Source organism: Hylobates moloch, unplaced genomic scaffold, assembly GCF_009828535.3.
Source record: "Hylobates moloch isolate HMO894 unplaced genomic scaffold, HMol_V3 SCAFFOLD_8, whole genome shotgun sequence".
In the NCBI taxonomy this organism is placed as follows: Eukaryota; Metazoa; Chordata; class Mammalia; order Primates; family Hylobatidae; genus Hylobates; species Hylobates moloch.
In genome coordinates this window covers 105,545,466-105,572,935 of record NW_026652283.1, presented here as the reverse complement: position 1 = coordinate 105,572,935, position 27,470 = coordinate 105,545,466, and the positions used below count along the sequence as shown (strand labels likewise).

The following is a 27,470-nucleotide window of genomic DNA, read 5'->3' as shown; positions in this document are numbered from 1 at the left end:
AATTGCAGAGAGGGGGATTTTTTCACTAGACGTACTTTGTCCGTTTGTTTTAAACAAGTTAAAAATTTATTTGGAAGTTCTGGAAAAGAAATGATAGATGTAGAAAAATGAATGGTGGGAAGCTACAAATAGTAATTTTATCTATAAATTAACATCAGGGCTTTTGTTTTGTTTTTGCAATGAATTTAGCTCCCTGATAATCTTGCTGAAAGAGTAGCTATTAGTGTTAAAGCAGACCTAAGATAAATAGAAAAGTAAAAAAATGGAGACGGACAGTGTATTCAGGAAAGAGAAAACTGATGTTAGTGGGACTCTATAGAGGCTGTTCTGTGAAGTATATTGATTTGGAAGGTAGTTGTTGCCCATAGAATTGGAAGGGGCACATTCACCAGGAGTAGGAGTGAAAAAGAAGCCTGAATTGGCAGACTAACAGGCTGCTAACTGCATGTTGGAAAGTGGTTTCTAAACCGTGGGTAGAGGAAAGCCCCCATTGCAAGTGGTCTGAACAAGAATGACTCTGGAAATAGGTATGAATTACTCCTGCAAGTCTCTTGCCAGTTTTTTTGGAAATGCAAATGCCATCTGTCAAGATGAAGTTGATAAAGCTTTTTGGCATTAACGCTTCTTAGGTATTAAAGAAACAACTACCTTTTTTGTGACTATTTTATAGTGGGAGTTGGGTTGGCAAGGAGGACTGAAGTCAATATGTATTTTTATATGCGTTGTGCTCCGGGGAGGAAATTTTTGCCTACGTGTGTAGGTCTTAAAATACAGTTATTTGAAAAGATGCAGGTAAAGAATCAGGATACCAATGTTCCAAACTTTGAGTCTAATGTACAGTCATGAGTCAAACAGCGGGAGTATGAATGTCTCAGAAATGAAACGCTTTTTGGTAGCAGTAGAATTTAGCAGGACACAAATACGTGTCAATTGAGATTGTGAACAAACCCCTTTCTGAAGTTGACAGATATGTAGGGACAGGAAATGTCCTCCAGTAGGAAGGTTTATAGAACCTCCCCCAGTCGTCGTCCTTAAAACCTGTTCCTCATTACGTATAGCTCGTCCGTCCTCCTACCCGCAGAAAACCTTTGGAAAGGGAAACGCATCATTTGTGAATTAGATTGCTGTGTGTGTGTGTGTTTAAAATTTTTTTTAACTACAGTGCTGCCTCGGTGAGATTTTTAAGTTGTAACATAGCCCCATTGGGCTTTATATGATAGGAGGAGGAAAGGTTATAAAATTAGGCACCGTTTAGAAGGTGGAAGAAGCTTAGAGGCCCTAAACTTTATCGTATTAATTGATGCTCTAAGTGCCTAGGTAAGCAAAAGACAAAGGCCAGGGCTTGGTGTGAACTGCCTGGTGGCTTCGGCCTACGAGTGGGGGATGGGGCCCTTTGTGAAGTCGAGGGTTGGTGCGGAGGGAGAAAACTGCAGGTCCCCGGTCTATGCCCAGTGTGAGCTAGAGAGCGGACCATGGAGAAGGAAGGAGGCAGACCCCGGGAAGTTTAGAGGACGCCCGGGGAAAAGCAGGTCCGGGGAGGTGGGCCGAGAGTCCCGGCGAGCGTGCGGGGCGGAGGCAGGGTCCGGTGCACCTGTGCGGCCGCGGGCCGGCCACTTGGGGTCTGTGGTGCCCGAGGGGCGGGCAGGGGTGTTCGCGCCCTGCTTTCGCGCGCGGTCTCAGGCCGAGGTTCTGGGCGCCGGGAGAGGAGAGCTGGGGCGGCGCGGAGCAGCCCCCGTGCGGGCACCCTGTTCCCCTCCCCCGCCCGCAACTTCACCGGCGCGGCGCGAGCCGTCGGGGGCGCGCGCGGGGTGGGGGCGGGGTGGCCGGGCGGTGGCTGCCCACCGCTAGGGAGCGACCTGCGGTCTGGGCCTCCCGGGCACCCCGCGACGGCTGGCAGGTCACTCGGGCCCGAGGGGCCTCGTGGGGAGCGGCCATGTTGGCCTCGTCACTGAGGACTCCGGGCGGGTCAGGTGTCGGGCGAGGCCTCGGACCTTCGGCCTGTCGGGGGCGCCCTGCCGGGGTGGGCATGGGGGCATCTGAGGGGTGAAAGGGGCAAAGGAGGCTGGAGGCTGGCGTCCTTCCCACGCACCAATGGCTGTGATCTCTCCGTCCTGGGGAGAGGAGGTGCAGGGGAGGACTGAGGAAACCGGTCCGCAAGTGAGAAACTTTAAAATTAGGTCCTAAATGGAAAACACCGAGGAATAGAACTGCCCTGGTGTGCGAGGCAAGGTTGGAAGCCAAACTTTGCAGATGAGAACAGGAGATTCCAGGCTACCTCACTTCCTCTGTGAAAAATTTTTTTCCTAAACTGGGGACCTGAAGTTCTTGATGTGTAGTTTCGTCTTTGCCCAGTAGAATCCAGTGATCGCGCTTAGGTTTATCTGCAGACCTGCACGTTACAGGTGGGAGGCTTCCACGCCTTAATGCTTCTCGTGTTTGTCTTTCCCATTTCTCCCACTCCAGAATTCAGAAGGAGCTGGCGGACATCACTTTAGACCCTCCACCTAACTGCAGGTGAGTTGCTTTTCAGATTTTTTTCATTTTTAAAATTCTTCTAACCTTTGTCTTGGGTTTTTCTTTTTATTACATACTTTTTCTTTGATTCTTTGGCTGATGCTTGTTATGGCACTAACATCACGTAACAGCTGAAATTTATCAACCTGAGTATAATGTTTTGATGAGCCTCTGACAAGCTCAGTACTGTTGAGGAGAAGTAATGGATTTATTTGGAGTGGATTTTTACATATATGAAACAAAACTAAAGTAAATTTAAAGGTGTATCCTTGCCTAATCATGGGTCTTTGATATGCCATTAAGGATGATGTAAAACCTTTTAGATGCGAAGGACATTTCGGTTTGGAAAACTGCTTTGCTATAGTAATCTCTTATTCGATCTCTGCTAAGCTAAGCGAACATAGAGTTAAACACTGGATCTTCAAAGTTACTCCATAGCATATAGATTTTTTATTAGACTTTTGGCAGAGCAATTCAGGAAACAATTTCTGGCTTTTATAAAGGTTTTCTTTTAAATTGTATATTTAAACTTTCACGGGGGTGTTTTTTTCACTTGCTTTATTCAGACTGTATACATACGTGTGTTTCAGTTTCAAAACAAATTGAAACCAGCTTTCTAAGGGTTTGTTGATCACAACTTTAGAGAAGCCATTTTGCTACTGTTGAGTCAAGGTGGAAGACTTGATGACTTTACTAGATCAACAATGAAGTGAGGGGTGACTTACAACTATGTATTAGAATAGAGCCATTTATTTAAGGGAGGTCCTGTAACTCCCATACTTTAAAAATTAAGTATAACATTTAACCTAGTTCTCAGGATCGGCGTTGGAAAGGGATGTGAGATTTCAGAAATACTCTAAACTTATTGGTAGGAGTTACTGACAACAAAGTATTCAGTGGCTATACACAATTTTTAAGATGAGTGTGTGGGAATAGGTTGAAAAGCTAAATGAAGTATTTTGTTTATTAACAGTGAACTTTGGAAACTAATTAGTGGATTAAATACAAAACTATTGCCGTTTTGGTTACATTCATTCTTAATGTTGATTAGGTGTGGGACGCTCTTCCGTGAAACTTTGTACTGTTTTGTAAGGAAAGTCATTTTGAGTTTGAAATGCTCTTAAACTATAGTTTATAATTGAAGCACTTAATCATTCTGGGGAATTCTTTCCTGGCTAATAATCTCTAAAGATGGTTGAGAAGTGGAGAAACGATAAGACTTAGGCCTAACTCATTGTTTTGATGGTGGTGGTTCAAATGGAAGCCTGTAGCTTCCCTTGGTTGGTTGTGTGGAATCCATGTACATTCCCCAAGGTAGTTCTGTGCTGTCTAGTTATTGCTCCTGCTTGGTATTGTGTGTCTCCTATGTGTGTGTTATTAATAACATTGATTAAAACATTATAATGGCTTTCTTGTGAATAAGCACTATCAAATCTAAAATTGTAAACCATTTGAAGATTTTCATGGGATTAAGCATTTTAAAAAAAAACAGCATAAGTACACTTCAGTTTCACATCATTTTAACTGAGTTTATGTGTGAGAGATTTATGCTCCTGAGGCATGTGGAACTTTTTTATCTTTGGGAAACCCTCCCAATTACCCCTTCAAGTGAAACGTTTGGGAATTACCTGTGGTCAGGGGACGCTCCAGACTGGGTGGCTGTTGGGTGATTGGTGTTACGGAGTCAAAGCTTAAAATATTAATTTTAAGAAAAATCTCTGAGAGAAAATACGAGGCATCTTCATTTTGCAAGAGAATGTATATTACATTGTCTTTTAACAATAGAGATGACTTTATTTTCTGAAGATATTTTCCAGTGGGGCCGTTTGAGTAATGTGAATTAAAATTTTTACTTTTGGTTGGCTAATGGTGCTGTCTTAATGTTATATAGTAGTCCCAATATTCAGCTCTCTTAAAAGAGTTTGGTTTTACGTTTTGTGCTGTTACCTTTTGGGATTTAATTATTTAGTATTTTAATGTACTTTATTGGAGATAAAGATGGATTATTTATTTATTTATATATTTTCTTTTTGAGACGGAGTCTTGCTCTGTAGCCCAGGCTGGAGTGCAGTGGCGTGATCTCGGCTCACTGCAACCTCCGCCTCCCGGGTCCTGGTTCAGGCAATTCTCCTGCCTCCTGAGTAGGTGGGATTACAGGCACGTGCCACCATGCCCAGCTAATTTTTGTATTTTGGGTAGAGATGGGGTTTCACCATGTTGGCCAGGCAGGTCTTTAACTCCTGACCTTGTGATCTGCCTGCCTTGGCCTCCCGAAGTGCTGGGATCACAGGCGTGAGCCACTGCACCCGGCCTTGGGGGTACTTTTTGAAGTCAGCGTCCAATGAAAATCTATGAATTAAGTGATATGTTAAGTGCATACATGTTTAAAATTACCCTCAGCATGAAAACATGAGATTTAAATGAGTTAAATACTTGGTTTTCAATTAGTCTGTCTTATATTTTACCCTTTGCCATACTTCCTTTCTTCAGTCAGCATTCAGTATGTAGTTTTAAACACATTATTAAAATATGGCACTTGGCACATAGTAACTTCTCAGTAAATACAAAAATTAGCCGGGCGTGGTGACGCACTCCAGCCTGGGCAACAGAGTGAGACCGTGTCTCAAAAAAAAGTTGATTATTGCAAATCAGTGGAATTGCTCCTCTTGAAGGAAGGTGCACTGCTTGTGTTCACTAATTTTGGCACTTGGCAAAAATATTTGAAGTTACTGAGCATCAAAACTTATGTGAAATGCAATTGCTCAATATGTTACAATGTATGAAAACATGAAATTAAATTCTTAATGTTGTATATTATGTTGGGTGGATATTTTTGAGAACACAGTACAGATTGTGTTCAATGACCTGGTCCAAAGTGATTTTAAGTAAGTATTTTCAAACTGCTTTATGTTGCCATAGAAATCAAATTCTTAATTTTAGTATCTCTAAATTATTTGTGTGTGTGTATATATATGCACACACACACACACACACACACAAAATAGTTTCCCAACTCACTGTTCATTTTGGTTAGGCTTTCATTCCCCTATCATTTAACTCTATTCTTTTAGGGGAAAAATATGTTAACTTTGTAATGATTGCCTAAAGCGTGCCAGATCTTAGATTGTAAAATTATGCCTTTTAGATAGTTGATGAACTCTGGGCCACTAGAGTCAGTTTTGCAGCTGTTATTTATAGCCCAGGGCTCAAACTTTGCTAAATTGACGAGTTATAACTAGCCTGTAGACATGAATATCTGCAGACAGTATGTCTATACAGACTAAATGGCATATTTTGCCTAAGTCCTTTAAACTTCAGATTTTATTTAATGGATACATTTGTATCATGAGTAAATGTCTCAGTAGTGACTTAACCTGAAAATTCAGATGGGGTGCTATTTTAGGATAAAATGTCTGACAAGTCATTAAACACTTCAAGCACAGGTGAGAATAATAAAAATACATTTCTTTCTTTCTCACTTTTTTGTTGAGACAGGGTCTCATTTTGTCACCCAGGCTGGAGTGCAGTAGTGCTCACTGCAGCCTTGACCTCCTGGGCTCAAGCTGTCCTGCCTCAGGCCCCCAAGTAGCAGGAACTACAGGTGCTCGACCCTACACTCGGTTAATTTTTTGTATTTTTTTGTAGAGACCGGGTTTTACGTATTGCTTGGCTGATCTTAAACTCCTGGCATCAAGCCGTCCACCCACTTTGCCCTTCCAAAGTGCTGGGATTACAGGCGTGAGTCGTGGTGCCTGGCCCTGATTCTAGTTTTTGTGTATGTGACGGAATTTCCATTTAGCCTTCTTTTGATAGCTTTTTTTTTTCCTAACACTGCCTATATTTTAAATAGTTTTAAGCCATTATATTATACAAGAATGCATGTTTTTGAAAAATTCAAATACAGAAGTTTGTGGAGTAAAAAGCAAAAGATAGTCCTGAAGACCTCTTTTGATCCTGCTCCTTGCACACAGATGCTCCAAGTTAGCACTTTGTATACTTCCACGTAGTTTGTGTGAATTTACATTGTATTTTTCTGGCGTTCCAATACCTGCTCGAATTGGTGGTAATGGTAATGAGATGTCAGTTCAGAAGTCCCAGGCTGCTCATCATGGTTCACAATGGAAAGAGATCCTTTTCTTGCAGCTGTGGAGTATTACATACCTCGTCCAGGTTCAGCATGTTTTAAATGGTTGTTTGGGTATAAGAAATAGGTTCAGCAGAAGTCATCCTTTACAAAACCCTGTATCTTATGTGCTGAAAAGTATTCTTCCTTTTAGCATCTTTCATTTATCTGATGTTACTAAATGCGTTAAGGATAGAAGTGTGACTTAAACATCTGAATGATGTTTAGTTTCACCATTATGTATACCTTTATGCATGTAAAGGCAGTGTTGAAAAATTGTGACAACCAGGAGACTGGGGTTTCAGCACAATCAAAACAGCACCCATACTAGGGTCAGGCTGTTGGGAATTAGATCATCACTGGGGGCCTTCCCTATTAGAGAGGAAAGAAACCTATCTGGAGATGAGTTGTCTTTCAAATGAGCAGGAAGTCTTGTGGCGGTTGTGTTTACCAAAAGACTATACCTGGACTGTAAAACTATACTATTGTTATTCTTCAGAAAGCTAAACAGAATTACCATATGACCCAATAATTTTACTGCTAGCTGTGTACCCTGAATAATTAAAAACAGAGGCCCAAACAGATAACCTGTATGTCAGTATTCATAGCATTATTCATAGTAGCCAAAAAGTGGAAAAAACCCAAGTGTCTGTCAACAGATGAGTGGATAAACAAAATTTGGTTAATCCATAAAATGGAATATTCATCTATAAAAAGGAATGAAGTTCTGATGCATGGATACAACGTGGATGAACCTTAATGTTATACTAAGTGGGCCGGGTGCAGTGGCTCACGCTTGTAATCCCAGCACTTTGGGAGGCTTAGGCAGTCGGATCACGAGGTCAGGAGATCGACACCATCCTGGCGAACACAGTGAAACCCCGTCTCTACTAAAAATACAAAAAAAAATTAGCCGGGCATGGTGGCGGGCGCCTGTAGTCCCAGCTACTCAGGAGGCTGAGGCAGGAGAATGGCGTGAACCCAGGAGGCGGAGCTTGCAGTGAGCCCAGATCACGCCACTGCACTCCAGCCTGGGCGACAGAGCGAGACTCCGTCTCAAAAGAAAAGGTTATACTAAGTGAAAAAAACTAGAACCAGAAAGACAAATAGTGTATGATTCCACTTACATGAAATACCTAGAATAGGCAAACTCATAAGGACGGACAGTAGATTAGAGGTTTTCAGGGACTGAGGGGAGGGGAGAATGGGGAGTTATTTCTTAATGAATACAGTTTCTTTTTGAGGTGGTGAAAATTTTGGAAATAATGGTGATGGTTGCGCAATATTGTGAATGTAATTAATGCCACTAAATTGTACACTTAAAATGGTTAAAATGGCAAATTTCATGTTATATATATTTTATCACAATAAACAGCTATACCACTGTTAAAATATTAATCAGTATTTTGAGAAAAATGCTTATAGCTTAGAAGGCAATACTCACAGTTCTTAGGGATTCTTGTTAAATTCCTGTCACAAACTTTGAGGGCCTGTGTAAATGAAAAGGCAGAAGCTTGGCGCGGTAGCTCACGCCTGTAATCCCAGCACTTTGGGAGGCCGAGGCGGGTGGATCACCTGAGGTCAGCAGTTTGAGACCAGACTGGCCAACTAAAAATACAAAAATTAGCCGGCGTGGTGATGCGCACCCGTAATCCCAGCTACTCAGGAGGCCGAGGCAGGAGAATTGCTTGAACCCTGGAGGCGGAGGTTGCAGTGAGCCGAGATCGCGCCACTGCACTCCAGCCTGGGCGACAGAGTGAGACCCTGTCTCAAAAAAAAAAAGGAAAGAAAAGGGACTCCCTTCGAGGAGTTCATAATCTAGTCAGGATGATAAGACATGCACACACATATTTTGAATGGTACTTGGAAATATAAATATTATTTGGAAAATAATAAAATGCAGATATCATGTTATAAAGTTTCAGAGGAGTGAGAGATTACTTTGACTTGGGTTTGAGGGATTGTGGCTGGAGTACTTAGTGATCTGGGAAGGCTTCATGGAAGAGGTGAGAAGTGGGATGGGGAAGAATAAGGGATATTCCTGATGGAGGAAACAGTGTAAGCCAAGACAGCAGAGGGAAGACAGAAAAAGGGCACTATTGGGCAGAAGTGAGTAAAAGCTGTGTCTAGAGAGTAAGAAACATTAGTGGGAGAATAAATAGTAATAGATAAAGCTCGTGTTCTTCAGTGTCAGGCTAAGGCTTTAAATTTTATTATGTAGATGCTGGAGAATCATTAAAACCCTTTTGAGTAGGGACTGTCATTCAGATACAGTTGGCTATCTGGATAGAGAAAGAATAAGGATTGAGTGGAGCTCAGTAGGAACCAGGAGACTTGGAGATTGCTACAGTAGTTAAGGTGGAAGGTCAAGAGGGTCTGGGGTGTAAGTGGTGGCCTTCAAAGTGGAGAGGAAAGAGAGGTAGAAGACAGTAGAATCTATAGAACTTAGCCACTGATTTCGATGTGGAGGACTTGAAAAGGAGTCAGGTTCTTCTGGGTGTTGGGGAAGTTGGTGGTGCATTAACAGAAATAAATAAGGCAGGAGGATGAACTGGCTTGAGGGAGGTAGAGATGTATAGACCCTGTCCCCAGGGTTAAAAAAAGGTTTTGTTACTTGCTTCGTTGATCACATGCAATGCTTAGCATGTTGCTGCCACTTAGTAGGTCCTCAGTAAATATTTGCAGTTTGATTATATATTTGAGTTTATTACTAAATCAGTCATTGAACTCCCAGATCTACATGGCCTACTTTTAGATTAGATTAGACAAATTAAATAGATTATAAACTTCCTAAAAGGGAAGGACAATGATTTCTGTCTTTGATTCTGGCCCTACATGTTCTTCCCAACTGCTTTAGTTTGACGATTTTCACAGCTACGGGAGAAGTTAAAAGAATGATACATCAAGTGCCCACCCTTCACCCTGAGTCCTCAGCAAAATTTCACCATGTTTGCTCTGTCTCTCTCTTATCTCTATACGTTAATTTTGTGGAGCCATTTGAAAGCATTTTGATGCTTCCGTGTGTTTAGCTTTGCACACATTGAATCTGAGGTGGCCTGACAGTGGAGCTGAGGCTGGAACTGGTTTTGGTAGTCCACATTAGATTTGAAAGTTTGGGTGATGGTAAAGTGCACAAGATTGCTGAGATTGGAGGAGGAAAGAGTTGTGCTCTGAAGGATGTCTACAGATGGAGGATGGGAAATGAAGAGGACTTGGAGAAAGGAGTAGGAGGAAAGCCACAAGGTTGCAAAAGTCCCTAGAAAGAGATCAAGGAAGTTTTTTCTTGGGGCTCTAAAGTATAATAACTTAGGTGTATGTTTTGTAGGCTGAGAGGAAGAAGCAAATATAGAGAGAGAAAGAGTAAAAATTGCGAGAGAGTCCGGGCATGGTGGCTTACGCCTGTAATCCCAGCACTTTGGGAGGAAGAGGCAGGCGGATCACGAGGTCAGGAGATGGAGACCGTCCTGGCTAACATGGTGAAACCCCATCTCTATTAAAAATACAAAAAATTAGCCAGGCGTGGTGGCACGCGCCTGTAGTCCCAGCTACTCAGGAGGCTGAGGCAGGAGAATCGCTTGAACCCAGGAGGCAGGGGTTGCAGTGAACCAAGATCACGCCACTGCACCCCAGCCTGGGCGACAGAGCGAGGTGCCATCTCAAAATAAATAAATAAATAAATAAATAAATTGCTAGAGAGGCAGATGTAATGTTTTATAACGTAATTGTAGAGAAAGTGTTGGCCCTAGAGAACTTAGGCCCTAAGTGGGAGAATGTATGTTTAGAAAGGCTGGTAGCCTGAAATTTTCTAGAGGATTAGAAGCATTTTTGGTACTTGAGTAGCATTCTAGGTACTTGTATAGAACTGAAAAGAAGCAGCATCTTTCTGGTGTTATTTGGTTTGTGTTCTTTCCCAGCAGACTTTAATTTCCTTGAGATTGGGGATTATTATGTCTTTATATCCCTACAGTGTCCAAGAAAGGGTAGGTAAACAATACACATTTGTTAAAACACAAAACACAAAAACCTAATTTGGTCGGATGGTTTAATAGAACATCTTCATTACCCTCTTCAGAAAATAGTGGAAATTGCTGGGGAAATTGCTGTCACATTTTACAGCTGTCCATTGCTGGCGGTCTTTCTGAGTTGGCACCCAAGCAGTTTTAGCAATTTTGACCTTCCTGCAATCACAGAGAAGCTCTGGACGTCAGTGTGGCAAAAAAGACGTGATCTCTGCTGCAGGCTGGATTGAGAAAAGATGTATTGGAGAAAATATAACACCTTTGAGTTGCTTGTTTTGACTTTATGTAAGGTTTCTCATCTATGTAATGTGGCACGGACTCTTAGTCTACAGAGTTACAGATGGTATCCTTATTGTAAAGTTACCTTATGCTAACAAGTGAGCAAGGGTCTAGGGGTGCTAAATACATTGGGTTCCTAGAGATGATCCCCCAAGTCCTAAAGCTATTCCAGATCGTTGGTTATATTAGAGATGCTGGCACCCGCCTGAGACATCTGACACATTCCCTGTCACCAGTGAAGTGAAACTGGGTTTCATAATAAGCCCATTCTTATTCAGCCTCTTTTATGCAGCCATGCTCTAAAGTGAAACAAAAGACCTAGTAACTGGTGTCAGAATATGCTTCTAATCCTCTGGGAAACCTCCTCCTTTATAGGCTAAAAGCTCATCAAAGCCCCTGCTTGAGAACCGTAATCCAGGAACTCTGCTGTATGCTAATGGCTCTTTTCTTGAAACATGTACGCAGTGATTATGGATTGCTTTGTAGAGTCCATGCCACATTACATAGATGATCAACCTTTGGAAGGCCAAGTTATTGTCCCATCCCACTCAGGAAATCTTACAAAGCCAAAGGTTTTCAAATACAGAACATATTTAAGTTGTCGCTGGGTTTTGCTACAGTGACAGCAAACCATTGGGGCAGTGTATCTTTCACTAATACTTTTAACAGAGTAGTTAAAAACTGAATTCTGTCAGTTCTCCAAAGTACATGCTGACCCAAATATGACAAAGTGAATGCAAAGCCCTCTTATATAGCATTCAAAGGCAGATTTGCCACAGGTGCCACGTCTGACTTGTCTGTAGTGATCTGAGTCATTATTAAATTTTAAATAGTAATACAACGGATTAGTCTCAGTAGAGTCTACTGGCATTGAAGTGATGATCATTATCCATACTGCCAGTACGTTGGCCATTTGTATTTATCTAAATTGATGGATGGAAAATTGGTGTGGGATGGACGTCTAGTAAATTCTACAGAAAAAGGCATTGAGGCACATTTTCAAACAGATGAGAGTAAATAGAGTAAGCTGGGATGATCTTACTTGGAGGAAAGTTTTAGATGTGATGCAGCTCAAAAAGTCAGCATTATTATGAAGCAATGTTATACATGTGACAGCAGCATGAGTAGATCAGATCGTAATCATTTAAAACATTAGAGTGTCTGCTGTGTGCTAGGCATTGTTCTGTATGTGACTAAAACAGACCTGGCCTCTGGCTTGTGAAACCTGAATTTTAGTAGACAATACAAACAGCGGCTAAGCAAAAGGATTAGTACAAGTTGTAATGGCTAGTAGGAAAGAAATTGAGAGAGTGCAGTGATGGAGAATAATTGGGGAGGCTATGAGGGTTACCTAGAGAAGGCTTACAAAGACATTTAGTCAAAGACCTAAAAGCTAGGAAAGGAAATGGCCTTGTGAAAAGTACCAGAAGACATCTGGGACACAGGGAAGGTAAAAACAGGCCCTGAGGCGGGGACAAGTCAGGTGATGCTGATTATGTAAACCGTGCTAAGTAGAGAGTTTGGATTTTTCTCAGTAATGCTTTAAAAGTCTTTTCCCACCCTCCCTGCTGTATGGAAAATAGCTGGGAGGAAGACACTAGTGGAAGAAGGGAGACCAGAAAGGAGGGTATTGCTCTGTTTCAAGCTAGCTGGTGCAGGTGGCTAGGATTAAGGTGGTGGCAGTGGAGATACGGTAGAACACTGGGACCTGTTGATGGATTGTATGTGAGAGATGAGGGACAGGAACAAGAATGACTCCAACTTTCGGTGTTTTTTTGCAATTGGCTAGGTGATAGTGATGTTTTACTGATAGGTATAGACTCCTAGGCCTAGAATAGGGCCATAGGGCGTGCGTGTGGTGGGTGGTGGGGGAGATGAGGGCAGGGTGGGAATGACTCCTTTTTGGACTTGATAGATTTGAAATCTATTCCCATGAGGCATCCAAGTGAAGGTGTCAAAAATAAGTTAGACATAGGTAATTGGAGCTCTGAGGAATATTGTGAGCTTGAGATACATACGCATTTGTAAAGGAGGCTTTACCAAATAGAGGCTCTTGAGTGTCTTGGGAATGCCTTTTTCTCTCCTAGAAAGGAAAGGCACCATGAGAAGAGTGCCCAGGATGAAGACTCAGGCATCTGGCATTTAGAAGTGTACACTAGGAAAAGCCAGCAAAGGAGACAGAAGGAAAATCAAGAGAGTGTAGTATTAGAAAGCAGTGAGCGGAAAGTTTTGAGGTAGAGTGATCAAGTGGGAAATGGTGCTGTGCAGTAGAAAAAGATGAAGACCAGCAGGTAACCAGTAGATTTTACCTCAGGTTTGTTGGTGACCTTCACGTGTCAAACCTGGTTTAGAGGAGAGACAACGGAAAAGGAGAAATGATTTTCAAGAATGAAAATGTGTTTGTATTACTCTTCCTAGTTAAAATATTTCATTGTATTTATCCAGAAAGGTGATCTGGTGTTATCTACTTTCTACACTTCAGGGCAGAATTTCTTAACACAGTGTATATAATTTTGGGGGGAGGATGGGGAAAGGGCCTACCATTTTCAGTGGATTCTCAAAGGAGTTTTTTTTTTTTTCTGATCTCCCCTCTTTCCTCACCAAAAAAAGTTAACTTCTACTTGACGAGATTCAAGTCCTTTGTGATCTTTAGGTTAACATTGTACCATGGCTGTTACAAGTAAATAGTGTCAGGTTCATGTATTACATCTTGATGAATCTCTTTTTCAAGACTTGGTTTGAAATTACTGGATAAATTGGAAAATCAGTAAATTGCTGCTGCCATCCTTAAAAATATTTTGCATGCTTCGATTTGCATCGACCTTTTGTATTCTGCTCAAGCTGGAGAATGCACTAGAATGAGTTGGATATATGTGTTTACTTTTAACACAGCATAAGTTATTCATCATATTTAATGTTTTTCATCCCCTCCCCTGTCCCCCCACCCCCAACCCCCACCACCGCCCTTCCACAGACGGAGCCTTGCTCTGTCGCCCAGGCTGGAGTGCAGTGGTGCCTTCTTGGCTCACTGTTACCTGTGCCTCCCGGGTTCTAGCAATTCTCCTGTCTCAGCCTCCTGAGTAGCTGGGGTTACAGGCGTGCGCCACCACACCCAGCTAATTTTTGTATTTTTAGTGGAGGTGGGGTTTCACCATGTTGTCCAGGCTGGTCTCAGACTCCTGACCTTGTGATCCACCTACCTTGGCCTCCCAAAGTGCCGGGATTACAGGCATGAGCCTCCGCGCCCATCCTGTTTTTCATCCTTTTAATATGGGCTGTTATGTTAATGCTTTACATTGGATATACCCAGAACTCTTAAAGCAATCATATAAGCATTATCTTTTTAATTGTCCACTGATCATGTCTTAATAATTTGTTTCAGATTATGCCAGATACTCTTGGTCCTGCTTACCTTGATAATTGAGGGTAGAATTAAGAAAGTTTTAGGGTTAGGAATCATTCTTCTAATTCAGAGAGTAATTAGTTGGAATCACAAAAGCATTAGGTGCTGTACCGCCAGAGAAAAGCAACAAATAATATGTGGAACCACAAATGTTTTGGCTACATAGGAATTTTGCTCTACAAGTAATTTAAATTGTTCCTACTACCACTTACAACCTTTCCTCTATGGGAGTACATCTCAGTTTTTAAGGGAATTTATTAGAATTGGTGTTATAAAAATTTATTTCTTAGCAGACTTGCTACAACACATTTATCCTAAATAAAAGGAGATTGTTGACTTAGCAGAGAAAAAGACCCTAAAAGAAAACATTTGTTTTATTACTAGCACCCAGGAGGATTTTTTATAAACATGAAAGATAACTTTCCTCTAACCTAAGTAAATATTTCACAACAAACTTATGTTAAGTGATTATAGTAATGCGTGTGCAGAGACTGGCAGTAAAGTTAGCAGCATCATATACTACTTGCTAGTATATCACACTGCTTTGGCCTTTTTCTGAGTAACCCTCTCTCTGTAAGTCTTCAGAATGCCTAACTTCATCCTTCAGGGAGATTGGTAGCCCCTGAAAAGTCATTTATTTTTTGTAGCTTGGTATTCTGAGATGTTCTCACATCCAAAGTAAACATTGTCAAGTGATTTGGACCAGTCCTGAAGTAAATCATATATTGAGGACACAGTTCTTGTTAAAACTGAAATTCGAAGTTGTTGCCTTTTTCTGCATTCACACTACTGGATTCTTTGTAGATGCGGGGATTTCTACTTCTACATTTTACTGTAACTATTTACATTTACCTGTATTGGGAGGAAATTCTATATGGTAGCAAGTTAAAACACATGATTTTCGTAAAAAAGTAAAAAGTGTTAAGATCTTGGAGCCCAAACTTATGGAGATTTGGAGCTAGGAGGGACCCGATGCTCCCTTCTCTATCTCTGTGTCCTGTTTATTGTGAGGTGTATATTGATAATGAATTTGTGAAGAAAGGCATTCTTTGATGACTTAGCAGAGAAAAAAGTGATAGTAATTTTATCCATTCTGTCTCCAGATGACTGGTACTATGTTTTACTTTCTCCTCTTTTCTCCAGAGCCACTCTTAGAATCTTTCAACAGTTAATGGTTTGTTATAGTCCAATTTTCATTGCTTTCCAAGATTTGAACTTTCTATGTGAATGTAAGCCCCCCCTGCAAAATCAGTCATCTTTCAGTTCTGAAGCTCCTCTGATACTCTTCAAGCCCCTCAAGGAGCACTAGGTTTGAGGATGGTAACATTTACTCATTGTCCTTTGACCTGAAGATGCATAGAAAGAAATGCTATGTTGGATCTCACTATACCTAATAACAGTCCTGCAGGCTGAATTTGCATTTTCCTTTCTGGTTGAAATCTTGTCAGTTTACTTGTGCATTTCTGACTTTCTCCCATTCTGGTGTGCTTCCTCCCCTTCCTGCTCCCTTAAGAAAAAAAAAAAAAAAAAAACAGCCAGTTCGGTGACGTTTTCTCAGAAATTTCTTGTGGACAGTCTGACTTAAGCCGGAAAACAGTTTGTGACACTTGACTTTTCAAGGAGGAGATAAGATTTTGTGTACCCAGATTGTATATATCAATTATTATGGGGCTAAACTTTAAAAGTATGACTAATTCCCCAACAAGTATATACCAAACCTTGTAGAATTAGTAATTATATTTCTTGAATTAATTTTAAAAATATGTAACATACTACACACACATCATTTGCATCATGAGGATTGTCCATACTAATAAGAGATTTTTGTTTGTTCCAGTTAAATCTTACTCCTAGTTTTGCAAGTGTATTCAGGCCTGGCATGGTTGTCAGTGACTCAGCTAGGGTGGGCAGGGCAGTCTCCAACCTGCCCCACCTGTGTTTCTCTGCCTGTTTACTTGTGACCTTGGCTGAGCAGTACAAATCATTGACAACACTGGCAGTGCTTTGGTCTGTGCCTGCCCTGGCTTATTCCATTTTTTGGCCCTTTGATTTAAGATGCAGTTACAACCAGTGGCTCCTCACTATATTCAGTCATTCATTCTGATATTTATCAGGCATTTCTTGCTGTGCCAAGTACTGAAGATACAGCAGCAAAAAAGACACTGTCTCTGTACTCATGGAGGTTTTATTCATATAGAGGGAGGTACAATAAAAGAAACAAATGTACCAAAGTAATTTCAGAAAACAGTACCAAGAAATTGAAATAGAGTAAAATGGCTTGGTGAGTGACTGGGCAGGTTGGGACATTGATTGGTGCCACATTGGGGAAATGACCCTGAATGATGACAAGGACCCAACCATGAGAAGGGCATTTTAGGCTGAAGGACAGCAGATAGAAAGGTGCTGAGTGGGGTAGGCCAGTGTGGCTGGACATAGTGAATGAGGATGAGGGGGTAAGAAATGAGGTAGGCAGGGGTCAGATTTTATTTGAATTTCAGTAGAAAGCTGTGGGAGAGCTTTAAATGGAGGAGTGAAACACCAGGTATTTGGAGACTACCTCACGTAAAATTTCCTACTCATGAAAAGAGAGAAGGTGGGTGCAGTGGGGCATGCCTGTATTCCCAGCTGTTAGGAGACTGAGGCTGGAGGATCACTCAAGGCTGGGAATTTGAAACTGTGGTGTGTCCTATGATTGCACCTGTGAGTAGCCACTGCACTCCAGCCTGGGCAACATAGTGAGATCCTCATTTTAAAAAAATTATTATTCTGTTCAGTGTTTTGAAAAAAATTGTATTAAAAAATAGAGGTTATGCAGATACTCTGTAAAACTTTTTGGCGTTATATGCAGTTTTACTGACCTTTATGTAACAGTTCTATTATATCTAGATATCTGTGTATCTAACAAATTTAGACCTTTTGCAAAAACTGAAGACATGTTACCAAAAATTGGTGTCTCAACCAGTGAAAGGAAGTATAGCATTGCTCAGCTGGTCTTGACATAAAGGTTGGATGAAGTGTGAATGTTTGTAATGCATACATAGTATTTAAAGCTAATAGAAACAACTTCTTAGTTGTCTTTGTAGTGTGCTTGCCTTGGTTCCTGGCTGTTCACCTGAAGTGAAGGCAGCCTGAGTCTGGCAATAGGGAAGCATCAAGAGTTTGGCTTCCTCCTCCTTCAGAGCAACAACCGCAAATGACACAGCAGGGAAACTAGGAGAGTTGGGCAGCTTGGAAACGGGGAACCTCAGCAGTCTGGGAGGCAGCTTGCCAGAAGTCCTCCCAGCCCTCACTTGGTTATCTGTAATATCTAAAAGATTTATCTCTACAGTGTGAAGCCCCAAATCTGTGATACGACTATGGAGGGAGAATGCTTTCCAATTTTCTTGATTTGGTAGATACTTTTGTGGAGTTGTAATTTTTTCATAGTTTTTTGTTATGATAGCTGAAATATTTGTTCTGAAGGGGAGGTCTAAACACAGGTAATAAGGCTAATGAAGAGATTGGAGTAGCAGTGTAATCATGCTTAGATGTGTATTTTAAACTTTAGGTACTAAATCCCTTTTTGATACATATGCTATAAAAATGACTTATAAAATGAAATGTAATTCTAGCATATCTTAAACTGTGGCCAGGAGGTTTTTGGGTTGCACTGATAAGAAATTACATGATGTCTTGCAGAAGGGTCATTTGTCTTGCTAAAGGACCAATTTCTCATGACTCCCCCCTCTCCCCACTAATAAACAGCCAAGTTAGGACTTTTTTTTCACTTATCCATTATAAAAAGTTATTCACAATTCTTAAAGGGACAAAATTTCAATGCAGACATAAAACATGGCTATTTGCTCTAAGGGAAAAACCACCAAATAATAAAAAAAAATCAAAATACAAAAAAAAAATCCTGTATTTTATATTTGGCTTTGGGGTGAATTTTGATAATTCTAAAATGATATGAATGCATGAATATATCTAGTATTCTGGGTGTTCATTCACTTTATACAGAATAACGAAGGAACAGTAGAAAGCCTGATTTGTGATATTCTGGACAGCTTTTTAGATTTACTATACAAATTTTGGCTTAGTTTCTTTTTGCTTCACACTCTGTGCTGTGGAGATTTTAAAAATAGGATAAAGCTTTAATGATAACAGCTAACTTTATTAAGTATGTCAATATGATTGTTATTCTCATTTTATAAATGAGGAAAGAGAACCTTAAAATGCTTAAGTACCTTGCCCAAGGTCACTAGGCTCTTAAGTGGAGAAGCTGGTATTTAGGCCCTGGCCTTCAAAGCCTAACCATTATGCTTTACTGCCTCTTATAGTGGCTTTATGAATTATAGACCTTCTTTCGAGTTGTTGATGTTAAATTTTACTCATATGCAGAGCTGTATTTAAATTTAAAAAGAGGCTTATTTTATAACATAGCCACTGATATTTTTCATTGGAATTGCCATCTACCTCTACTTGTTCTCCAGTGTAGATTTAATTATTATATTCTTTTGTTTAAAAATCTAAGGTCCCAACTGCCCTTAGAATTAAGTGCCCAAAATCTTTATGTAGTATTCAGATCCCCTACAACCTGATCCCAGCTTTTATATTCCCATCTTATTTCTTCTCTCTGCAACTTGCTGTTTTCAGTATGCCCCCTAGGATGTTCTCTCTCCTAGTTTCTTTCCTTTTTATTTTTCAAAGCTCTGATTAAAATGACTCACTCCACACAGCTCTCATCTGTGTCCCAGGGCACTTTAAATACATACCTCTTTAAAATATTTATCACATTCAGTTACGGTCATTTGTGTTTGTCTCTCTGTCAAGACCGAGTTTTTGAAAAATATGATTATTTTTATTTCTTGTACCTAACACCAGAAGATGCCTAAAAGTATGAACGATAACTGAAACAAATTAAAGGACAGCATTTAGTAGTAGTTGTATAAATGTTACGAGTTACTTCATTTAGATGTTACCATCAATCACAGAAATATGTAGGCTGAAGCAATGAAATCATACAGTGTGTTTTAATCTTTCATTGTGTAAAAAGATCAATTTCTATATTGTATGTAAATGTAATATAACATTTTAAATATAGGTTTAATTTTTGAGAAGATACACAGTATACTTAGTGATTAAAAAGTTAAGTATTTAAATCTATGAGAAAATGGGATCATTATTTGGATATTTACCAGTGCTAATTGAAGCAGTTGCTGGTAAAGGCATTGGAGTTGATGCATATAGATAGAAGTTACTTTTGCAATAAAACGTTAGAGTCACCGTCAGAACAGAAGACTTGAAAAATTTTGACTCAAATTACTAACTGAGCATTTATGTGTGTCTGTGTGCATAGCACTGAATTAGATCATCTGGAGATACAAAAGTGTGATAGATGCTCTCAACATAAAATAAACATTACATAGCTACTGAACAAGACATTATATAAAGGTTCATTAATGGCCTAAGATGTAAATTTGTTTATAATTTTCATCATAATTCAATTTCATCTAAACCTTAGTGATCTCAGTGTTTTCCTTAGATTTGTCTCACACTCTAGTCTGGTGATTTCCAGGCTTGTCCCTGTCCCAGCACACCTAAGGAAGAGGGAAAATGCCCATCAATAAGTAACAGGGGTTTACTTTCAGTGGACAGGGTGGATGGAAGGAGAGATTAGCAAATTTGGGGTGAAAAATTAAAGCCCTCCAGTGGTTCTGACAAGCTGTAGCTAGAGGGTGGTAGTTGCAGAAGGGGCAGTTTCTCCGTCTTATATTTTTTATTTTTTTCTTTGATTCTTGAAAATAAGTTCTTATTTTTGATAAGATGGAGGATTATTATTATTATTATTATTATTATTATTTGAGACAGGGCCTCAAAAAAAAAAAAAGAGAGAGAGACAGGGCCTCGCTTTGTTGCTTAGGCTGGAATGCAATGGTGCGATCGTAGCCCACTGCAGCGCTGAACTCCTGGGGTCAAGTGATCCTCCCACCTCAGCCTCCTAAGTAGCTGGGACAACAGGTGTACTCCACAAAGTCCAGCTTTTTTTTTTTTTCTAATAGAGACAGGCTCTCACTATGTTGCCCAGGCTGGTCTGGAACTCCTAAGCTCAAATGATCCTCCTGCCTCAGCCTCCCAAAGTGCTGGGATTACAGGTGTGAATCACCACACCCAGCCTCAGCTGTTTTCTAATTTTTTTGGAGAGGTGGGGTCTTGCTGTGTTGCTTGGGCTGGTCTCAAACTCCTGGTCTCAAGCAGTCCTTCTGCCTCAGCCTCCCAAAGCACTGGGTTTACCAGTAGCCTGAGTCCCCATACCTGCCCCTCTCCCAGAAAAGTGCTGAAGTGGGAAAGTTTACAGATTTAGGGAATCCAAGGAAAAGGATGAGGTCGAGCTAATAAAAGAAGGAGAAAGGAAAGAGGAACTGAGAAAGGAAAGGGGTCTAGAAGAGCGGTTAGAAATGGGGACTTTGGTTTTCCCCTCAGGCTTAGCTTGCTACTTTCTATAAATAAGAGATGTCTGAAAGAGAAGCAGATAAAAGAAAAGGAGAAAGCCTTCAGCAAATTTGTGAGCTGATAAGCGTGGATTGATTGGCTCTGTTGGCCTGGGTTCTTGAGGAGTTTGCTGCTATTTCAGAATTTCTGTAGAGAAGCCCTGGCATTATCAGGATATGGGTATGCCAGGTTTCCCTTCCTCACCCTTCCCTCGCTCCTTCTTATTACCTAGCTAGCTACACCTGGAATTTTGGCTCTAGAATAATTTAAAAGATACTTTGTCAAGAAAATACCTTTGGAAAAATCATGCATATATTATTTTTCCTTTTTTCTTTTTAACTACTTCCTGGTTCTTTAGGATCCTCTAATTCTTACATGCGTGTGCTTGATCTCTGGGCCATGCTTGCTTCTAGTTAAGTAGCCTTTCAGGATGGTGTTTAATTTATTCAGAGCCCTTTATGATATCCCCTGACAAGACCATGGGGTGGATAGAGGGAGTCTTAGTCATTATGTATTATAAATAGATTTAGGGTTCACAAAGGTCAGCAGCCTTCATCTCTTGCCCTACCCCCATCACACACAAAAATCACAAATAATAAAGGATTTTAAGAGTTACACCAGTCGGGAGTGGGTTTTTTTTTTATTTTTGTTTTTGTTTGTTTGTTTGTTTTTGGCAAGCTGAAGTCATCTGTTGGATCCAAAAATGCATAGAAATCTTTAGGCTTATAGAACCAACAGCATCAAAGGAAGAGCAGTGTGACGCAGTATTGGGGTGGGGGCAGGTTTGGGGTTTTGGTTGTGTAGAAGCTCCTTATGAGAGAACGGTGTGATGCTTGGAGCTGTGGAGAATCCAGCACTGCTTTTTGTCTCTCTCCCTTACCTTATTACTCTTCTTGATTCACCTAGATGTGGAACCTGTCCCTATTTAAGAGTGGCCTTGTCGTTGCTCTCTATGTATCATGTGTGCAGTAGGGAATGTGTCAAGCCAGATGAGTGGTCTCATGGAAACATCAGCAAATCAGTATATCGTAGAATTTAGATCCCCCTTGGAGGTGGTGGTGATAGCTAACTTCTGTTGCGCTCTTAACTATGGGTCAAGCTTTGAACGTTAGAAACTCATTTAAAACTTCAACCATTCCTGTTGGTGGTCACGTATTCCCATTTTACAGATTATGAAATCAACATTAAGGTTATATGCAGCTTAGTAAGTGGAGAAGCCAGAAGAACCCACGTGATCGGGCTTCAGGGCCCATACTCAACCACTGTACTTTGGAGAGAATTAGTCATTCTGATACCACTTTTGTTATTAGCTAAGACTCTTTATGTTGCAGGTAACAGCAGTCTAGTTAATTCATTTAAATAAAAAGATAATATTATAGGAATATTTGAGTGTGTGTCTGATAACCCAGGAACTGAAATGTTCTGGATATCAGAAACAACAGAAACCAGGAATTCTTTCCAACTCGCATCTATGCTCTCCCTCCAAGTGCGCTTTATTTTTTCTCACATTGCAGGTTGCTGCTGGCTGCCCACAGCCTGCCTGAAGAACATGACCACAGGCACCCAGAGAGAAACTTACTTTTGGCCAGTTGTAAAACTCTTGGGTGAGGGACCAGTTAGTCTAACTTGATTGAGTTTTTTATCAGTCAGCTATTTTGGTAATTAAAGTGAAAGGGTCCAGATGACACTAATATTGGGAGCTAGTTTAACAAAATATGTAACAAAATGAATACTTTTTTTTTTTTTGAGACATGGTCTCACTCTGTTGCCCAGGCTGGAGTGCAGTGGTGTGATCACAGCTCACTGCAGCCTTGATGTCCCAGGCTCAGGTGATCCCCTCCCACCTTAGCCTCCTAAGTAGCTAGGACTACAGGCACGTGCTACCACACCCAGCTAAGTTTTGTATTTTTCTTTCTTTTTTTTTTTTTTTTTTCTGTGAGACAGAGTCTCACTCTGTTGTCCAGGCTGGAATGCAGTGGTACGATCTCAGCTCAGTGCAACCTCTGCCTTCCAGGTTCAAGCCATTCTCCTGCCTCAGCCTCCGAAATGCTGGCGTTACAGGTGCCCGCCACTATGCCTGGATAATTTTTGTATTTTTTGTAGAGACGGGGTTTCGCCATGTTGGCCAGACTGGTCTTGAATGCCTGAGCTCAGGTGATCTGCGCACCTCCACCTCCCAAAGTGCTGAGGTTACAGACATGAGCCACCATGCCCAGCCAAATCCTTTTTTCTAAGGGAAGAAAACTTAGTCATTTATTTAGCTTTAATAGTTGGCTTTTTGAGTTTGTTCAATACTATAAGCTCTGTGAGTGTATGGATCATGTCAGCCATCTAGCACAGGGCTTAGAAAACAGTAACTGCTCAAACGTTTGCTATGAATGAATGAAGGAGCAAATGAATTGATTTTCCTGAAAGAGAAATAAAAATAGAATTCAGTTTCTGATCATTGTCCAGGGTATGGCTTGGATATAAATAGTTGACCTGTTGGAAGAGAATATACATTTTTAATAAAGGAGAAGGGACTGTGTTTTTCCTGGAGGGAAGAGACCCGTAAAGAAAAATATAGAGGTGTGGGGGGCTGGGCGCAGTGGCTCACGCTTGTAATCCCAGCACTTTGGGAGGCTGAGGTGGGCAGATCACCTGAGCTCAGGAGTTCGAGACCAGCCTGGTCACCATGGCGAAACCCTATCTCTACTAAAAGTACAAAAATTAGCCAAGCGTGGTGGCGGGCACCTGTAACCCCAGCTACTCAGGAGGCTGAGGCAGGAGAATCGCTTGAACCCGGGAGGCGGAGGTTGTGGTCAGCCGAGAGAGAATCGCTTGGACTCGGTGGGTGGAGGTTGCAGTGAGCCAAGAGAGAATCGCTTGAAGCTGGGAGGCGAAGGTTACAGTGAGCCCCAAGATCTTGCCACTGCGCTTTAGCCTGGACAACATAGCGAGACTTTGTCTCAAAAAAAGAAAAATATAGGGATGTGGTGACTCACACCTGTAATCTCAGCACTTTGGTTGGCTAAGGCGGGTGGATTGCTTGAGCCCAGGAGTTCGAGACCAGCCTGAGCAATATGGTGAAACCCTATCTCTACAAAACAAATTTTAAAAAATAATCCAGGTGTGGTGGTGTGCCTATAATCCCATGTACTTGGGAGGCTGAGGCAGGAAGATTGCTTGAGCCTAGGAGATTGAGGCTGCAGTGAGCTGTGTTTGTGCCATTGTACTCCAGCCTGGGTGACAAAGTGAGACCCTGTCTCAAAAAGAGGGAGAAAAAGAAAAATATAAAGTATTCGAGTTAATTTTAATTGTATAACACCACACCTTTTGGTCAATTTTTCAATTTTTGTCCTTTTTCTCCCATTTTTCCTCAGTCTCCATATATTTGTCTCTTAGCACTTCCTTTTATTTTCCATAACTTACCTCTCAGTAGAATATAAAATGGAGATATTTTTTATTTTGTATTTTTTAAATATAGGTTTTGTGTTGCATGTTCCTAACCTTAAAAAATGATAGGTATATGGTATGTGCCTTTCTTGACAGTGAACTATTTGATAGTCATATATTTAAAAGTAAGAATTTAATAGACTTTCCCACTAGGGAAGCATTTGTTTCCTAGGCACCTTTGGAAGCTGCTACATTAATGAATTTAATTTGTTTTATTATTTTAGATAAATTGTTTTTCCCCATTTTTAGAATATTAATAGAGTCAGGTTGGAAGATACAAATAAACACTGATCGAGAACGCCGCATGAGAGTCTGAAAGCCATCTCATAGCAGTAGTTAAACAGTATTAAATGCAGATGAACAAGATGTCGCAAAGCAATGGTAATGTTAGCAAAGCTAGAGAGAAGATAATTTCTTATATTTTACAGCAAATGTTGTTGTCCGTGTCAAGAAAATTATAGGCATGACTGTGAAGAAATGAGGTTTATTTAAGATGCCAGACATGGCTGGGCGTGATGGCTTGTGCCTGTAATCCCAGCGCTTTGGGAGGCCAAGGCAGGAGGATTTCTTGGGGCTAGAAGTTCAAGACAAACCTGAGCAACACAGCGAGACCCTATCTCTACAGAAAATTTAGGAAATTAGCTGGGCGTGGTGACATGTGCCTGTAGTCCCAGCTACTCAAGAGGCTGAGGTGGGAGGATCACTTGAGCCTGACAAGTTGACGCTGCAGTCAGCCGCATTTGTACCACTGCACTCCAGCCCTGTCTCAAAAAAAAAAAATAAAAATAAAAAGTTGCCAGAAGTTTTGTATCAGAAAATTTCAACCATGCGAAAAAGCCTTATGGTAAAAAATAAAAAGAAATAAAATAAAACTTCAAGAGGTTAACTCTTGGTCCATTATTTAAAACATTTTTTGAAGTGTCTTTGGACAAGGCCTTTTACAGCTCATTTCTGATAGTCATACAGTTTTCTTTGCTGTAATAAAAGCTTGGTTTTGAGTCTCAACCAGTGTGAGTTCAAATCTTAACTCTGTCTCTTGATGGCACTATAATCTTGGGCAGATCATTTAACCTTTAGCAGCTTTATTTTCTCATACATAAATCAGAGCTAATAACCCCCATCAAATTCTCCTTCAGAGGACAAATGTTTGTCACCATTTAGGGTGATTTTTCTAAAATATGTCTAATTGTTCTACTTGCCCACTTGAAATTCCCCCATCTTTGTCACATACCTCTGTAGCATGTCTCATTACTCTGTAGCTTTTCTATGTTTGCCTCTAACCTCCCTTCCTCCTGTGCTTTTTCCAAATTCTATTCCCTGAACAGCACTGCTAGCCGCTCCTGGCAGCTTTTTATTTAAAAAATGAAAAAAAGGCCAGGTGCCATGGTTCAAGCCTGTAATCTTAGTGCTTTGGGGAGCTGAGATGGAAGGATTTCTTAACCCCAAGAGTTTGAGGCTGCAGTGAGCTCTGATTGCATCACCACACTCCTTCTTGGATGACAGAGCGAGACCCCGTCTCTAAAATTAAAAAAGGAAAAAAAAACTTACACTGCTCTCTTTAATACTAGGAAAGCTCTTTGAGATTAGAAATTGGCTGATGTTTTTTCTTACAGTTTTGTTTTATAAATTTTTTAACTTAAAATATTAATGTAATGAAAGAAATCACTTTGGAGGAAATTTAAAACGAAAATGAATTCATACTGAATTTTAAGACTTGTGGTATTCCCTGTAATGCATAAAAAGCAATGTGAGGAATCACTGCTCAAATTGATAATGTTTAAAATAGAGAATAAGAGCACAGAAAAAAAATACAGGACTAATTGTATTTTAACATTTTTAGGTTTTACATATTGAGTTAACCTGATCACCTACTTGAAGCAGTCTAGCATTAACTGTTAAATGTTTAATGAAGTAGTTCTCAACCTTGGCTGCCATCTCAGTTACATGTAATGTTTTTAAAAAATGCAGGCCGGGTTGGGTAGCTCATGCTTGTAATCCCAGCACTTTGGGAGGTTGAGGCAGGAGGATTGCTTGAGCCCAGGAGTTTAAGAGCAGCCTGGGCAATATAGCAAGATCCTGTCTATAAAATATTTAAAAATTAGCTGGATGTGCTGGTGCGCACCTGTGGTCCTAGCTACTCAGGAGGCTGAGGTGGGAAGATCACTTGAGCCCAGGAGGTCGAGGCTAAGTGAGCTAGGATCATGCCAGTACACTCCAGCCTGAACCCCAGAACAAGACCTGCCTCAAAAACAAAAACTAGAACAAAAACCAGTCACACCAGGGCCCCATCCTATTGGAATCATCTGTAGGGGAGGTTACCACACCTGCATTAAAACAAAACTCAGAAGCCAAGGGTAAGAACCAAGGAAGTAATGTATACTTTTAAATGTACACTTTTAAAGTAATGTATACATTTTAAAATTTACATAGAGTGTACCTCTGGTAATTTCTAGGCTTTTATGACATATAATCATCAATTATTCAAAATAAAAAGTGAATCAATTTTAGAAACTCCCTTCCTCCCCCTATTTTTAGACATTAGAAGTTAAATCTCCGGGTTTACCTGTATCAATTTGCAGATTATTGTTTGAAAAACTCTGGTGAATTGAGACTGCATTAAATTTCTCTGGAAAATCTACCTAAATAATCCTCAAAATAAAAGGTTCATTTCAACATGTAATAGCTTTATATTTAAAGGCATTAGGAAAGGGAGAGGCAGGGAGGGAAAGTTAGCATCTGTTTCCTGTGAGTTTTAAGCTATTTCTAATAACTTCTTTTCAGCTGCTGCTTTTATGATCTAGTTTATGGCACAAATAAGATATATATTTCAGAAAAAATTTTTTGAGCTTTTGCTGTTGATGTTAATTAAGATTACGATTTTTCTGTTAAATAGGATATTTGGAACAAGAACTGTTTAGGATATAGATGAAATACATTGAAACAGCAAGAAGTTAAAGCATTTTAAAAAGCCTTGTGAAGAGAGTTTTTATAACTAAAGTTAATAGGAATATCTAAAATGAACATCCAGCTAGTAAAATTAGCCATCCATTCATGAATTTAGGAAATAACTGATTTAGAATGCTATATAAAAAAAAGAGTTTCTCTTTTCACTTAGTGCTCACAAGTTTTCACCTATAATGTATTTACTCATTAAACATCATATGTCTTCCACATGCCATGTGCTGTATTGGGGAAGGCATAAACAGGAGAGACTAGGTCCAGACTC

The 27,470-nt window shown here is 40.4% G+C and overlaps 1 protein-coding gene across 2 annotated transcripts in view; it reads left to right on the top strand.

The window, feature by feature from the left end:
• The window catches only part of LOC116473742 (ubiquitin-conjugating enzyme E2 E1), an 83,342-nt gene that overhangs the window by 3,116 nt on the left and 52,756 nt on the right, over window positions 1-27,470 (top strand). For both annotated transcript variants that reach the window (XM_032162296.2, XM_058443174.1), the window contains exon 3: window positions 2,464-2,514. In XM_032162296.2, coding sequence (XP_032018187.1) covers window positions 2,464-2,514 — 51 coding nt within the window. The remainder of the gene's footprint in view (window positions 1-2,463; window positions 2,515-27,470) is intronic.